At 37.3% G+C, this 17,494-nt stretch overlaps 1 protein-coding gene across 11 annotated transcripts in view; it reads right to left on the minus strand.

Moving 5' to 3' along the window:
• LOC128207788 (EH domain-binding protein 1-like) overlaps window positions 1-17,494 on the minus strand; it is a 45,232-nt gene that overhangs the window by 15,257 nt on the left and 12,481 nt on the right. For 9 of the 11 annotated variants that reach the window (XM_052910916.1, XM_052910920.1, XM_052910922.1 and 6 more), the window contains 18 exons: window positions 15,320-15,501; window positions 14,672-14,889; window positions 13,007-13,679; window positions 12,216-12,276; window positions 11,833-11,996; window positions 11,525-11,573; window positions 10,269-10,409; window positions 9,531-10,006; window positions 8,822-8,894; window positions 8,512-8,589; window positions 7,976-8,140; window positions 7,547-7,721; window positions 7,136-7,189; window positions 5,222-5,397; window positions 4,444-4,522; window positions 3,632-3,702; window positions 3,292-3,412; window positions 1,689-1,788 (listed from right to left, as the gene is read on the minus strand). In XM_052910916.1, coding sequence (XP_052766876.1) covers window positions 1,689-1,788; window positions 3,292-3,412; window positions 3,632-3,702; window positions 4,444-4,522; window positions 5,222-5,397; window positions 7,136-7,189; window positions 7,547-7,721; window positions 7,976-8,140; window positions 8,512-8,589; window positions 8,822-8,894; window positions 9,531-10,006; window positions 10,269-10,409; window positions 11,525-11,573; window positions 11,833-11,996; window positions 12,216-12,276; window positions 13,007-13,679; window positions 14,672-14,889; window positions 15,320-15,501 — 3,056 coding nt within the window. The remainder of the gene's footprint in view (window positions 1-1,688; window positions 1,789-3,291; window positions 3,413-3,631; window positions 3,703-4,443; window positions 4,523-5,221; window positions 5,398-7,135; window positions 7,190-7,546; window positions 7,722-7,975; window positions 8,141-8,511; window positions 8,590-8,821; window positions 8,895-9,530; window positions 10,007-10,268; window positions 10,410-11,524; window positions 11,574-11,832; window positions 11,997-12,215; window positions 12,277-13,006; window positions 13,680-14,671; window positions 14,890-15,319; window positions 15,502-17,494) is intronic. The other 2 variants (XM_052910924.1, XM_052910923.1) reach the window with 2 other exon arrangements.

A 17,494-nucleotide genomic window follows, 5' to 3' on the forward strand; every position in this document is an offset into this window, starting at 1 on the left:
AACCAAAGGGAGGAAAAGAGAAAATTAATCAAACATGGCATGATTACCCTGGACCAACAACCATATGTACTCAAATCAGCGTTTTCTAAACTATATGTTGACTCGAGGAAATCTAGAGTGTTTGGTCAAAATTTGCTATAGGCTAATTAAACACAAAATCCATCCTTCCCTAGCGTGCGTTCAGGAAAATATTATCAGATATTGACAATTGGTCAAGTCAGACAAATATGGTCAAGCATTGATTACTTAACCCTGCCGCAACCAGCCTTTCACCAGCCCAGCAAGTGGCCTCTCAAACATACTTCATTTAGTGTTCAAAACAATATTTCAAATGATTGTCCAATTACTTCATTATAGCTGTAAGACCACAGGTATTCACCACATATTTGAGTGATTTTAGCACTTAGTACTTGTACCAAATATAGAAACGTTTCTTGAATTTCAATTGATGTCCAAGAGTCGTTGAAGAGCATATTTGAACTAATATTTACAAACAAGAAAATTCATAATGACCCGAGCTTAATGAAGGCCAGGTGCATAGATCCAACTTGTGGCAATTGGTGTTGTCACACATGCCTGGTCAGGCAAACTTGAAGCTTTGGACAGAAAATTAGTCATATTTCAGTGAAAATGATATTTCATCTCAAGTATTTGCTTTTTATATAATGTTTCCACATGCATTCCATTCCATATGGTATTAACACTGTGCGAAGGTCCGTTACATACCGAAGTATCATAACAATTCAGAATTGTCCAGTTTGTGCCTGTGACACACCTGACATACACCTTTATATCTCTTGAACTATTTTTAAATGTTAGAAGGGATGTGACATTTTGGCGAGGGGTTTGGGAATGGGGGTGAAAGGTGTAAATTCCCATGCATCAGAAGGTAAAGTGGCATTTTAGAAGCCCATTAGAGCGCTCTCAAGGCTTCATAGTTGAAGCAAAATGGAGTGCCAATACTGAAAACAAAAACAACAAATTTTAAGAAATAATTACATATTTGTTTTTGTTCTCTGGTCATCTGATTTGCGGAAATTTGCAAATACGCAGAAAAAAATACATACCTGAATTTGTGTTTTGCTTGTATTAAAAACAATTATGAAGCTTATGAGTGTAGACAGTAAATCACCTCTCGAAAGGCATTTAATTTCAATACAGAGAAGAATATAGTAAACTGTCTTAAGACAGGGATATGTTGACTGTGAATATATATATATAACAAATAAAAACAAAGTCACATAACACAAATATGGTAATGGACAAATAGTTTGTCTGCATATGAGGGCATTACGCTTGTTCACAATGTGGAAACATTCAGTGTGCTCAACCCCTATATATGTAGTAATGTAATAAACATGTTTATTCTATATATTGAGCTGCATCTGCCATCGTATTAGGGCATTACACTTGTTGACGACAATGTGGAAACATTCAGTTTTTTCAACCCCTACATGTAGTTACATAATATATATGTGCATACTATATATTTAGCGGCATTTGTCATTGTATGAGGGCGTTACACTTGTTGACTAGAACCAACCATTAACAACACAAAATTACATGATATCTATGTACACACAGTATACTGAGCTGCATCTGTCGCCATATGAGGGCATTTAGCTTGTTGACGAGTAGGAATCATTCAATATTTACCACACAAAGTTACAAGATATACATGTACGTACAGTATATTGAGCTGCATCTGTCGTCGTATGAGGGCGTTACGCTTGTTGACGAGCAGGAACCATTCCTGGAGCAGTTTCTCCTCCTTCCCCTTATCACTTCCTGAACAATAATGTGTGACATTTGTACTGCTTACACCATAAAAGATGTTTTATAATATTCTTCATGTCAATAGTCTACAAAAAATTTATCTTAATAAAATGAATTTAAGTTCATTTGGAGTAAATTTTATTCAAATTATAACAGATGGTAACTTGGATATTGTTAACATATGTTGATAACTTACAATGTAAGGGAAACAAATCTTGTTTATCTGATTTTTGCATTTCTAATGTAAGGGAAACAAATCTTGGTTACCCCTACCATTATTTCCTTTCTAATTTTCTAGTACATAAAGCATTTAACAGGAGTCCTGACTTACACAAAAGTTGCTTGAAAATATGTATCTTAGCCTGCATATTTAGACAAAAGTAAGGTCAACACTTACAAAATGATATTAAATCAATGCCAAGTCTACTAACACTTTCAGTCAATAAAGACACCGAGCTCATGGCCCTTTTATACCAGACCTTTTTTTACATATTTCCTTTCAGGCCCTGCCAGACCTATATGTACATATATTCAGATCCACCAGCCCTTTCAACTGGGGTTGAGACACTGCCTTCCTCTTTTACATATATTCATACCTGCCAGCCCTTTGTACATATATTCAGACATTACCAGTCCTTTTTTCATACATTCAGAATACCCCTACCCCTTTTACAGACATTCAGACCTGCCAGCCCTTTAAAGATGTGCCGAGACACTGGAATTCACTTTCACATATGAGCCGCATCGTGCGATTTTGGGCCTTCGGGCATAATTATTATAAATGAAATAATCATGAATAAAAAGTGCCATATATTGTGATTTTTTCTATGTTTATCAATTTCTTTCAAACTTCTTTCTTTTAAAGATTTGTCATTGGTGCATCATTTTCTCGACGATTTATGACCATTGGCTTACTCATGTTTCCATAGCAACCATGGATTTCGTCCCGACATATTTTTACTGCATTAATATTTTGTGTTTAAAACGGCCAAATGTATTAAAAATACAAAAATGATTTAGCATTTTTATCTTAATGTATGTTCCTCAAAGATTCTGTCTTAAGAAAATCATTTAAATTATAAGCTAGTAGTAATATTGATACGTTTATTTTGCACGCCATTTGAATAATGTGCTTCGTAACGACGTCATGTGAATGACGTCAAATTTAGTATTCAAAATGCGAAATACATGGTCTCACTTATAAACAGGTATCTTACGCAATTTAAATGATATCATCATGAAATTTTCAGAATTTCTTCCTGGAATATCATTTAATTCAAATACCTTAATACATAATGATAGCAAATATATGTCCGAAGGCCCAAAATCGCGCGATGCGGCTCATATATATTGAGACCTGCCAGCCCTTTGTTCATATATTAAGACCCCGCGAGTCCTTTTCACATATATGCAGAACTCCCCTGCCCTTCTCACAGACATTCAGACCAGCCAGCCATTTTGTATATATTCAGACCCCAACTGTTCTGAAAACGTACATTGAAGTCTTAATATTACCTTTCTCCATACATTTCCGTAACTTCATCTCAAGGATGGCAGCCCGACAATCTATCTGGGCCTGTTCCCTCTCCAGAGCCTCCAACTCATTGATCACATACTGGTTTGTATCCTGCAGGTTCTGGGGAGGGAGGGGGAACAGATGTGTTATTAATGTTCAACAGTAAAAAATTCAATGTCCTTGGTAACATTTTACAACTGCTTAAAAGAAAGTAACATTACCTAAAGTACTGATTTAATTTCTAGGTTCTAGTTTAATTTAAGTTATTCTTGTACAAATGCTATTTCTGTTACTTACATACTCTTTATTACAATATTCATATGGACTTAAAATATCTACCTCAGTTTGTCGGAGCAGTTCATCAATGTTGAACGAGTCTAAATCATCATCTTCATCACTAGAAGGGTCTCCTGATACAAAAAAATGTATATATACAATAAAACTAGACACACTACACTGAAACGATATACAGGTATACAATTTCAGCAATCCAAAGGTTTAGGGAATTTAACCAAATTATGGATTGGCTTACAGATGGATAAGGGTAACTTCATGCCCTATATTGGCTTTAACTTTGTAGGGAAAAACCAACAATGTCAAATTTTAAGATACCCTTACGCATGGTCAAGTGAAAGCCAGAACAAGCCAAAACATAAGGAAATTGGACCATCAACCCTTCAGCATGACCTTGACCTTTGACCTACTAACATAGATCTTACATTGACACTACAGCTTCTCACAGTAAACATTTCTGCCATTGAAGTAATGTTGAATGCATGCACAAGTTCATGCATGGACAAGTAAATGCATGGATAAGTTACAGCTTCGACATATTGACCTATGACCCTTTAATGTGACCTTGATCTTGACTAAGAGACATAGATCTTGCTTGTGACACACCATCTTGTTATGGTGTACATTTGCACCGTTATATTATTATCCCCGTATGCATGGCCACATTACAGCCCTGACAGAAGTTGTTCAAGTCATCCCAATTGCCCACTCATTCAACGTTTCACTCATTATGCATAAACTCTGTGTTTAATGTTTCCATCGTGATGCTAAAAGACTTACTCTTGCTACAACATAAGACAATGAAAAAAATACTAAGAAATTATCACTACTTTGTTGCCTATTCAATAGATCATTACCTTTCTCTGTAAAATCGATACTGGTGAGGGAAATTCTCTGATCATATGGAACTTTCCTCTGTGTAGACTTGGTGGGAGACTGGAAAAGGCATATAAGGTTTGTTAATCACTTAATTAGTTAATTTAATTTTAAATGCTAGTTTAATAAAAACATACAACATATGTGTCCACAATGGATGTAACTATGATCTTAATTCAAGCAGTTTTATTCAACTCAGCATTCTATTAACAATAGATGACACAGACAAATGTCCCCGGATGGCCTCGTTAGACAGATAGCCTTCAGTATCTGACATATTTTCATGATTTAGGTCACCATGACCTTGACCTTTGACCCACTGGGTCCATCTGCTAGTCATGACAAACATGTCTACTAAGTTTAAGGTCCCTGGCCCTCAGCGTTCTTCAGTTATTGACCAGAAACTGATTTTCAACTTAACATCACTATGACCTTGACCTTTGACCCACTGACCTCAAGATCAAGAGGGTTCATCTGCTGGTCATCCTTGGCCAAAGCACTCCTCAGTTTTTGAACAGCTTAAAGTCAAAACAACCTTGACCTTTGACCTCAAAATCAATAGGGTGGCACCAAGTTTGAGGTCCCTGGGTATTTAGCGTAACTGTGGAGCCGGACGGACGTAGGGATGGAAGGAAGGATTGTCTGATTACTATATGTCTTCTTTCAGGGGCATAAAGTGGCAGCTTAAGAAATGCCAAGCATCATGGTAAAAATAACTCTCTCCCAGAGGACAGGTCAGAACAACCATACTCTACTGACCTGCTGAGATTCACTAGGCTGAGGGAAGTCCTTGTTCTCAAGCCCGGGTGACACTGGTGACGTCAGCTGTATCCGAGGACGGGCCAGCTCTGGCTTCTTCAGAACGGGCTCTGGCTGGGCGGGCAGTTCTTCAGGCACCAATTCATCTCCCTCGCTTGTGTGCTCCATAAGCTTGCCTAGAATACAGGGGACAACAGAGTAAGAGGGCAAAGTTTAGTAGCCATATTTTAGCTTACTGTGTTCGGTTCATTGGTATGAAGAAAGAATATAATAACTGTATGAGTAAAATAATGCATCTCAGACTAGTCATAAAAGAAAAATAACATGCACTTAATTAATAAAAAAAAAAAATTCAATCTCTTCAGAAAAGTTTATAAATACAAGGCAATATGGTTATATCATACAAGGGAAAAGTTGGTACACTAGTTATTAATCTACATTTGTGTATAAGTTTTGCATACAAACTGTTTAAATAATTATGCAGCTCGAATTGCTAGACATTCATATGCAGGCTGAGATTATGGGACAAGAAAGGTAAAGCTATAAGTGTTAAGACAGTATGAATGTGTATCAGAAGAATCGCCTGGGTAAATATGAATATATGCGAGATATCAATATGCTATATAGAAGGAAAGCAAAATTAACACAACATTTGCTAATCCCAGCTAACAATCTCTTCATATTTAAGTAGGAATTGAATTTAATATACATTTTCATAGCAGGAAAGTAAAGGTAGATGATGCTACAAAGATTTTTAAGGTTTGGAGGTACTTACTGGACATTGTATATTAATAACTACCCTGGTACAAATGTACCTTTAGGCACTCTTATATTCATGGTTATTAGTGGACCAAGGGAAAGAACTGGAAGCCAAATGCAACTGCATGTCCACAATATGTAAAACTTTGAATAGCATTACAAACAACACAGCTGCTGTGAAAGTCAAGAACCAGGCCTGATTTCATCAGCTTTTTCTCTTTAAAGTTTTGTTTCAGCACAAGTAAAGCAGCAGCAATAACATCTTGGAAAAGCAGATGAGCTTAAACAGCCTGTCAATAATGTTTTAATCAAACATCTCAATGTGATTGTCATGCATTAATTGTTGATACCTCATTAAGTTCAAAGTTGCATGGTTCAATGCTGTATCACTATTTTTGCCATTTAATCCATATATACATGACACATTGAATCCATACACACATACATGACACATTGAATCCATACACACATACATGACAAATTGAGTCAATATGCACATACATGACGCATTGAATCACCACACACATACATGACACATTGAATCACCACACACATACATGACACATTGAATCCATACACACATACATGACACATTGATTCCATACACACATACATGACACATTGATTCCATACACACATACATGACAAATTGATTCCATACGCACATACATGACACATTGAATCCATACACACATACATGACACATTGATTCCATACACACATACATGACACATTGAATCCATGCACACATACATGCCACATTGAATCCATATGCACATACATGACACATTGAATCACCACACATATACATGACACATTGATTCCAAACACACATACATGGCACATTGCATCCATACACACACACATACATGACACATTGAATCACCACACACATACACGACACATTGAAACCATACACACATACATGACACATTGAGTACATACACACATACATGACACATTAAATCCATACACACATACAGGACACATTGAATCCATACACACATACATGACACAAGATAGGAAAGGTCAGAAGCAGAAGGGATACAGCAGGAAGACCAACACCTTGTAACCAATAGTTCTACCCCCTCCACCACTATATATATGAGTGCACCTAGTAAGTGTCCACCTGGGAGTGCTGGTCGCTATACTTACTGCTGCGTGTTACGGACAGATATGACCGTAACAGTTGTCTGTGGTACAGGGGCACTGTACAATACAATAAACATGGAAAACTAAATCTTCACAACATCCAGTGCATTGGTAGGCAATTAGAAACATTCTTCAGGAAATATCACACTAGTTTTAACAACAAACATGCAAACATTCAGTGTGAATGTCATTACATTTAAGCAGAATGAATATTACAATGATTTAAACAAATGGAAGTCTAATATTTTGTAAGTTTTAAGATGAAAGCTGTCAAATTACGAATTAATTCTCCAAAAATCTTGCAAAAAAACACAACAACAAACACAATGAGAAAAAATTCCAGTCCAAAATATCAATAAGAAGCTAATGAAATAGGAAGTTTGATTAAATCTCTCGATCTCTGCACGCCTGTACCTGTGTCCTCCAGTTTCTCTTTTTTCTTCTCCTTCCTGAGGAGTGGGAGAGATGCCGAGAGCCCATCCCCGCTCATCTGCCGGATAAACTCCGCCTCAGGTTTCCCCAGACTTTCCCGAGTCTCGCTTATTAGCTTCCGTGCACGCTCACGCAATCGACGCTTACGCTCTTCTTCCTTTAAATGAAAACATCATCTATTACTTTCCTAATGTCAATGTTTGAGAACTCAGTGCAGGTTTTACAGTATACTAGATCAATAAATGGACAAACATTCAGGAAATTATTACTTGATGGCTTTTCTTTTTCTTTTTCCATATATTCTTAGAACAAATTAAAACAAAATGGTCAAAGACCCCGCTAACAGACAGAATCTCGAACTAGTCAATTAGTCATATATACCCAAGTGTTACATTCCAAATAACAACTCACATCCGTCTGTGTCTTGGCCTCTGTCTCGGTTTCCTGGTTATCTCCCTTTGCCCCTAGAACTGTTGTCTGCTCAATTGACTGGGATAGTTCCGTCTCCTGTCTCGCCTTCTGCAGTAACAACTGGGCTCGCTCCTTCAACTCAAGCTGGCGGGACTTCCGACTAGACTGGTAACATACATGGTATACAGTTTTCAGTTTCAATCTTTTAATTAACTCTGTTTTATATTCCACAAGGAATAACTACAGGGTTACTTAAGTTGATTTTTGACAGTGGACATTACATTTGAATGTTTCCCTTTCCCAAACAAAAACATAATGGGCAGTTATTGACATTTTTTTCCTCAAATTACCAGTCCTGAATTTAAGTTCCATTTTTTTTATTTTTATGCTTGGAAATGAGTCTGAGCAAAATAGCCACAACGTAAGCAAAATTTCAACCTGCATGACAGACAGATCTTTAAGATTCTAAACATTAACTTTGGTGATTGTAGTAATGACATTTGTTCAAAATACTTCTCCTGGGCAGCAGGTCTTACCTGTGAAGTATCTGAGGCTGTTGAACCAGGAGTATCTGGAGTTGCCTCCCTTGAAGTTGTTTTGGAAACTACTCGTTTCTGTAATAACAAGTATATACGGTGGTATTTTAAGATGAAAATAAGGTCAGGTGTCAGGATACCTACATGAACACACTTGTCAGTTTCCGATTTTGCTCTGTTTTATATTGGGATAAACATTTTGAACATTTACACTCTTTGAAAATTGTCAGTAAAGAATTGGTTTAAAGTAGTTTGATTTGGTAGAGTTTTTTCAATTGATTTGTCTGAACAGTTTTATGTGATGTGGTACCTGAGGTTCAGTACTAGCAGATTGGAGGCCTGACAAGTGGAGGTCCTTCTTTTTCTTCTCAGCAAGCTCTGGCCTGAAACAGTACATTTAACAGTGCTACATTTTTCTTAATTTAAAACAAAGAAAGGTATATAATATGCATTTGATGCAATCTCTTAAAACGGTCTTCATGAAATTTAAACATAGTTTAATTCTCAAACAAGATCTGTCACAGAGGCAGCGTGCTCGCCTATTCCGCTTTTCATTGTTAAAATTTATTACTTTTGGCGAAACATGCATGGATCACTGTAGTAAGTCTCAAGTCAATAATTCAAGTAGTTGGTGAGATATAAACCTATGTGTGCTTACATGCAAAACCTTGACCAGAATTTCTAAGTCAAATAATAAAGGCCTATAATTTGCATTATATTCAAATTAATTGTTTGATTAATTAAGTAGGTTGGATAGTTGGGAATACATATCCAAAGTTTCAATGCAATACATGATCCATTTGCTGAGATAACGATCTAAACGTGCTTACATGCAAAACCTTAACCAAGGTGTGACACCAACGCCAACACTGACGTCTGGGTGAGTAGTATAGCTCTTCTTATTCTTTGAATAGTCTAGCTAAAAAAGTTTTAACAAAGGCACATATTGTAGCCACTATTTTCACAGAACTCTTATGAGTTATGTATCTATACACATACATCTACTTCAGCCCAAATACCTGAGTTCATCTGTGCTGGTGTCATCCTCTCCTTTCCTCTGTATCCACACATCCTCGCTTTCCCCAGTGGTCCCTTCCCCCACCTCGTCATCATCACTCTCAAATGGGTTCTTCCCCTCACTCCCAACACTCTTTTCCAGCACATCACCTTCACTTGTCAACGAGCTGGGCGTCTTTAGTTCACTAGTTTCACTAACACTTTTTACAGGAGAGCCCTCTTTAGAACTCTCCCTTGAAAGACTAGATCGCTCCCCTTTATCACCTTTGATAACAACATCGACATTGTCAGCACCAGACTTAACCACAGTTTTACTGTCAGTTTTTTCACCATTCTTCCCCTTTTTCCCATTCTTAGCCTTGTCACTATTGGTGACGGTATCTCCATACATCTCCTTGGAGATTTCCTTGTCCTCGGCAACGTTCTGGTCTCCAAGTGTGTATCGGCTTTCACTAGAGCTTTTACCGATCTGTTGGACCTGTATTGAAATAATTCTTTTTAGTTTACATTGTTCCATTATTCTAATGATATTATTACATGAGTATACAGTACCAGCCTAAGTAATTCTTGAATGAAGGTGATAATCATTTTGTTGCTTCTACTAAAATGTAGAACATTTCTTTGGATCAAAATACAAGGTGACAGCCTAATAATGGTGTGATTAACGACATCTATCATGCTGTAAAGACAATGCTAGTACCACATTCAAATAATTTGATTATACCCTTCTAGTTCTGTACCTGTAGTGCTGTGCCAGTGAAGTAACTGCGTAGTGTGTGCAGGTATGTCATCACTGCCAGTTTGTCCGGCACCGCTAGTAGCACCATGTCAGACGGCTCTATCACTCGAGGGATGCCCAGCTTGGCAGCTGCGTCAAAAGCCTGTAAGGTATGACAAGATATCTTAAAACTAAAGAACTTCATTGTTCAGACAAACTGCAGGTCTTGATGAAGTACAGAACTGTTGTAAGCAAACATGGCAGCATGGTTCATCCTCCAACAGTGTTTTGTTAAGACAGATATGAAATTGGTCAATTGAGCATATGCATGATGATCAAAGCCTGTCCTATGTTTTTCCAGTGTCTTACAAGTGACTTACTTTAAAAAGTTTGATTTGCGTGATTCAACTTGCTATGGATGTTTATTTTCATGATTAAAATATGTATTAAGTTTCATCTGAATATTTTGACTTTGTTGTAACTGAAGATACCATGATTACAACAACACATTAAACAGACAATCTAAAACAAGAGTGCCAACTGTCACAAAATATGTCCGTTCAAGTTTGGTGATAAGTAGTTGTACGTAAAGCCAAATTCAGAATGCAGATACTGTAAAGACAGTTATTACCAATTCAAGGATAATAACTCTGGAGTGACAATAGCGATATGGATAGGTAATGAACTTGTCCAAGATATTATTCCAATAAACATTCTGGCCAATTTTGATGATTAGACAAAGGAATTAAAGCGATATAACTAGTCATAAAACTTGTCTGAGATTTTATTCCCATACACATTCTGACCAAAATTTGTTATGATTGGAAGAAATTGATTAGACAAGACAGATTTTAAGCAATTTTGAAAACAAAAGGGCAAAAACTCTCAAGTAACTAGAGTGATATGGCTGTATTGTTCGAGATATTATGCCAATACACATTCTGACCAAATTTGGTGATAATTGGACAAAGGCTTTTCAATTAATGTAGCGCAAAGAACCATTTTAGGTTATTTTTATAATGTAAGGGCAATAACTCTTGAGTGACTGGAGCCATGCAGCTGGTTATCTAACTTGTCCAAGATATTATGCCCATACACATCTGACTTTATTTGGTGATGATTTGACAAAATTTTCAAAGGTTATTGAGTGAACAACAAACTGGACAACCCCGGCAAACCCGCCAGCCAAACTACCCGTCAATGCAGGTAAGACTAAAATACATCCCCAATTTTTTAAACGGGCGTATACAAGAAAACAACCAAGTCATGGTTACTTACTATCCTGTTGTTGCCTTTAATATCATGTGGAGCTAGCTTTGCGAATTCTCTGAAAATCAAAAGCAAATTCTGATAAATGTTACGGTAAACCTTTTTGAACAAGATTCAAATAGGTTACATTTTTTACTTTTCAGATGAGTTAAAATAATTATTTAAAGTTTTACTAACATGTATATTCAATCCTTCAGTTATACAAATTAAATTTTGGTCCCACAGACTATAACTTTTGAAATTGGATGACAAATAAAGTATTTTGTATTTATTTTACAGATGATTTAAACAGTTATTGACTAGTTTCAAATGTTTACACGAGATCAGGCTTGAAGTGATGTATAAGGGCACAGAAGGCCATGCCATTCCTCCAGGAGGTTGTAAGGTTTGTGACCTTGACCCCTCGGTATCCCCGTGTCACCTCCTTACACCATGTCAACAGGTCAAGGCTAGAACTAGGGGCCTTGCTGGGTGATTCACCCTAAAATAATTACATTTATTGTTTATACATTTATCAAATGGAATATATCATCCAAAGGAAAAGGCAGCAAGTTTGTAATCATGTATTAAATTCCTGAAACTATTGCAATTTTGATACGGAGACTAAATGTACCGGTACTTATAAGGTAAAACAATTCTATGAAATCGTTCATTTATATAACTCTTCTGTTATCAAATTCTGCTAAAACTGGATACTAACATTACTAGAATCTAGGGCAGGGGTGCCATCGTTTGGCGGTAAACCATTGGCTTTCTTCTCTCTGCAATATACATTAACCAGTCTGCATGTCAAATGATTAAATTATAACTATGGTATGATAAGTCATCTCCATAAAAAAAATATGCAAATATAACACATAACTGTTAACTGACCACAAAATTACGTATGACTCTTATTGTGCAAGAAAACCATGCTTGTTTGATTCTGAATGTTGTATGGCGCAATGGAGGGAACTGGTAAATACTGTATGGCACATGGAAGAGAACTCGTAAATAACGTATGGCACAAGGGAGAGAACTGGTAAAATACTGTATGGCTCAAGGGAGAGAACTGGTAAAATACTGTATGGCACAAGGGAGAGAACTGGTAAAATACTGTATGACACAAGGGAGAGAACTGGCAACTACAAGGGAGAGAACTGGTAAAATATTGTATGACACAAGGGAGAGAACTGGTAAAATACTGAATGACGGAAAGGAGGTATATGGTAAATAGTATATGGCACAATGGAGAGAACTGGTAAATAGTGTATGGCATACTGGAGAGAACTGGTAAATAGTGTATGGCACAATGGAGAGAACTGGTATATACTGTATGGGACAAAGGAGAGAACTGGTAAATGATTAATTCTTCAGATATTTCATAAATGCTAATTGAAGTGGTGAAATTCATTTCATGTTATAAAATTATGCTGATAAACTACTTATTTGAAAAATTAAGATATAAACTGCCTGGTGATTTTATAGAAATTGTACTACCAAACCACCTACAGGGGCGTATTTTGTCCACTGCTGGCACTCTCGTCCCTCTTCGGTGGCGTCATGGACCGAGATTTCCTCTCTTCCTTAGGTGAAGACGGAGGGGTGCCCTGGTAAATCGGCCTTGGGGGCACTGGCGCCTTTTTCTTGGGAGTATTTTTCAAAAATCTGTGGTGCTTCTCTTTGTTTTCTTTATTCACAGCTGGTTCTTGCTTACCTGCAGTCTTGTCTTTTTTGTTTGAACCATGCTCATTACTAACAGGTTCAATAACATTTTGTGCACTATCTAATTTCTTAATATCTTTTGCAGTAATATCCGGTTTAGGAGGCAGTCGAGTGGGAGGGGGATTCTCAGCTAAAATAGATTGTATCGTCTGTGGCTTTGATTTAGGCGGCACTGGCGCAGATTTCTTTTTTTTCTGCCTCTCTAAAGATGAATTAGTGTCATTAAATTTCTCACAGAAAGGATTTGACTCATCAAACTCCCCCGAATCCTCAAAGGGATTTGTAGGTTCCTTGGCTGTTGGTTTCACTTCAGTGTCTTTTGTCACTTCCTCCTCCATGTCTGCAGCAAAAGGGTTGTAATCAACATTTTCCTCTGTTGGACTTCTGTAGTTGTCCTCCTCTGATTCTTCGAAGGGGTTCATGACGGGCCTCTTGGGCTGAAATTTCTTGAATGCTTGGTCTGAAAAATAACCAGGTGTCACATATATGAGAACATGTACTTGAAAGAACTTCCCAGATGTAAACAATGCTCTATGTTATGCAAACCCAAATTTATTTATTAAATGCTGTGTACTTGGTGTATATGTGTATATTCCAATGAGCTAGTGACCTTGTAGCGAATAAGTGTTTGTCTTTGTCATTTTCACTAAGGCCAGTAATTTCTTATGGAATATTTTCCACTCCCTGTGCCTTACAAATTGGGAAGATTTTTAACTTTTGGAAAATACAAACTTATGCCAAATAGCTGATATAATAGCAATCATATATGTTTTGGCCTTTTATGCATGCACTATACTTATATAGTAAACTGTATTAGAGTTGGTCTTGCAAAGATATTGTTTTACAAGAAATGAAGTGCTTTTTTATTTCATTCAAGGAAACTGAGTCTAACAAGTTGGTAAAGAAGTCAGATTTTGGGGTGATATTGGACACTTTTTTTAAAGGGGAATCATCCCTTAGAAGGCAGTATATTGCACAGAGAAAAATCACTGAAGACATATTTAAATATGAGAGAAGATAACTTGCATGTAGTTATATTTAAATGATCTTTAAAGAAGATCTCTGCAGTTTCAAAACAAAAAAAGGTTAAATCTTTCCCTTTTATGATTATAATAATGCATAAAACAAGCAAACAATTATGTCTTATTCTATTTATACGAATTTCTTTAGCCAATGCCACCATCCAACACATGCATACAACACATGAATGGCCAATGTGAAAGTAATGTGCATGCAGGATTCTCTATACATACAATGTTACCACTTTAAAAAATAAAACATTAAAAACATAAGAAACAATAAAAGAACATAATGCTAGAACTATAAAGATAACAACAAGTGCCTTGTTGTCACAAAAACATATGCTATGATTAAATGTTCAGTGGAATGTATTTAAATGCAAAAAATAGCTCAAACAAGTAAGAAACAAAGAGCAAGCAAACAAAACAATACCAATGTCAACATCAAAATCTTCATCAACATCCAAGTCTGGGTCGCCGAAGGGATTACCAGAGTTCTGACTCGTTTCCAGCAATGCCATCTGACTGGTCACCTCAGCAAATTTAGCAGAGATGTTCAAATCGGACTCGTCATCATCGATGTCCTCCAGATTCCCGATGTCCGACTTCCCGATGGACATGAGGGAGGCAACACTCTGCATGTCCTCATCTCTGTAAGGTTAAGGTAAGAATATCCTTGTTAACACTTATACATGTATACAGTCCTCCTGGTGCTGTAAGTTGTATTTTTTAAGCTGCAAGGACCAGTTTTATTTCCCACTTCAAGACCTTTCATAGCTCTTTTAAGTTTGATAATGTGCAATACCATCTTGAAATGTATGCCCATGAATAAAGTTCACTACGTTCAGTTTTATCCATACTGATTAATTATACTTTAATGTATGTACATACAGAAGCAAATGTTCACAGGACATACAAGATAACAAGGGGGAAAGTTTATCTCACTCCATTTAGAAATCAATTATCATAATTTTATTTGCCTTAGGCCAAAACTAGATGTTTCTTTATCTTTCCAGATTTATTGGCATTTCATTCATCACTCATTCTTCGAAATATTTTTTTCATTAATGAAAATACATACGTGGCCTTTCCCTCTCTCAGGAACACGCAGGAGATTGTGAGCTTGATTTGTGCTGCCACAATCTTTTTGGTGGCTGGGGTGAGCTTGATTGTGATATCATGCTGGGACGGGATGTCAGAGGCAAACTTCTTCATGTTGATGGCTGCAGAAGCAAGAACCTTCCGTCTACCAGCCTGTGATTGCTGGAAATATAGTGCACAAACTGTTAGTAAAGTACAAACAAATAAAAATGTGTAATGTTGGTAACTGTTAACCTAAATTGATGGTTCAAAATCATGACTAACATGTTGGAAACTGTAAACCTACTGCTATCGATGGTTCAAAATCATAACTTGCATGAACAAGAGGCCCAAAAGGGCCTATGCTCTACTGGCATGGCTCTTGTGGTCATTTTTAATCCAGAGCATGTATGTATGGGTAAAAGGCAACAGACATATAGTTCACATTTTGTGTTTGGGTTACCTGAAAACGTTGCACGTTCAACATCTGAGCTCAGAAAGAATTGTAAGGAGATTAGTTGCATGAACTATTTTAATATGTGCCAAGTAAAAGTCATCTGACAAAAAAAATGCTTTCAAAACTGTACTCATGGTAAAAATTTCTGTGACCTTGAACTTTGACCGGATGACTCCTTAAATTAAAAGGGGTCATCTACAGGTCAGGCCCAACCCCCTCGTCAAGTTTGATGATCATAGGTCCAGGCTTTGTTGAGATATCATTGGGAGAAGCTTTGTTAACTTTTTTGTGTTAAAGGTCACTGTGACCTTGACCTTTGACCCGATGAAACCCAAAATCAAGAATGGTCATCTACTGGTCAGGCCCAACCTTCATGTCAAGTTTAATGACCATAGGTCCAGAAATGGTCGAGTTTGCGTTCAAGGTCACTGTGACCTTGACCTTTGACCCCCAAAATGAATAGGGGTCATCAACTGGTCAGGCCCAACCCCCAAGTCATGTTTGAGGGCCATGGGTGCAGGCATTGTCGAGTTATCACACCGACAACCTTTTACCATTCAAGGTCACTGTGACCTTGACCTTTGGCCCGATGACCCCAAAAAACAATAGGGGTCATCTACTGGTCAGGCCCAACCTCCAAGTAAAGTATGACGGCCATGGGTGCAGGCATTGTTGAGTTGTCACTCGGACAACCTTTTACCATTCAAGGTCTCTGTGACCTTGACCTTTGGCCCAATGATCCCAAAAAATAATAGGGGTCATTTACTGGTCAGGCCCAACTTCCATATCAAGTTTGATGACCATAGGTCTAGGCATTGTTGAGTTATCACTCGGACAAGCTTTAAAATTATTTTACCATTAAAGGTCACTGTGACCTTGACCTTAAACCCGATGAGCCCTAAAATCAATAGGGGTCATCTACTAGTCAGGCCCAACCTTCATGTCAAGTTTGATGACCATACATCCAGGAATTGTTGAGTTATCACTCGGACCAGCTTTGGTATACCGATGGACCAACCGACGGACCGACATGTGCAAAGCAATATACCGCTCTTCTTCGAAGGGGGGCATAATAAAAAAAGACAAATTAAAAAGTACACAAGAATTGCCGCATTGCGACAAAACCAGGTTTTCAATGATTGACAGAAGAACTTCAGCCTTCGTTGTGAGATTCATTTTAAACTCTATTTTTGCTATTTTAAGTAACGGTGACCTTGACCTTGACCCTATGGGCCCAAAATGCAATCCCAAGGAAGTCTTCCATAACCTCTTCCTACATACCAAAGTTGGTTAACCCTACCTAAAATTATTCAATACCAAACTCTTATCTACTTTTAATAACAGTGACCAGAGTGACCTTGACCTTGACCACAGGGGCCTCAAATGCAATGCCATGAAAGGTCTCCATAAACACTTGCTTTATAACAAGTTTGGTCGTAATATGTAAACCCTAACATGAGTCAACACAAATGGGGTCCCGGAATCCAGAGGATCCCAAATTTTAAGGAGGGAACCCTACATTGCCAAGTCAGGTTACAAATTCCTGTGGGATCCTCGTTTGAGGTCAAACTGTTACTTATAAGTAATCAAAATACTTGACGAAAAATAAAAATAACATTAAAAGTTTAACAAACAAACAAAACATAACGTCCACCAAGGACAATAAACTGGTTACCCATCTGGGTATGGGAATCAGCTAATCATATCGGCAAAATACAC

This window comes from Mya arenaria, chromosome 11, assembly GCF_026914265.1.
Source record: "Mya arenaria isolate MELC-2E11 chromosome 11, ASM2691426v1".
NCBI classification, from domain to species: domain Eukaryota; kingdom Metazoa; phylum Mollusca; class Bivalvia; order Myida; family Myidae; genus Mya; species Mya arenaria.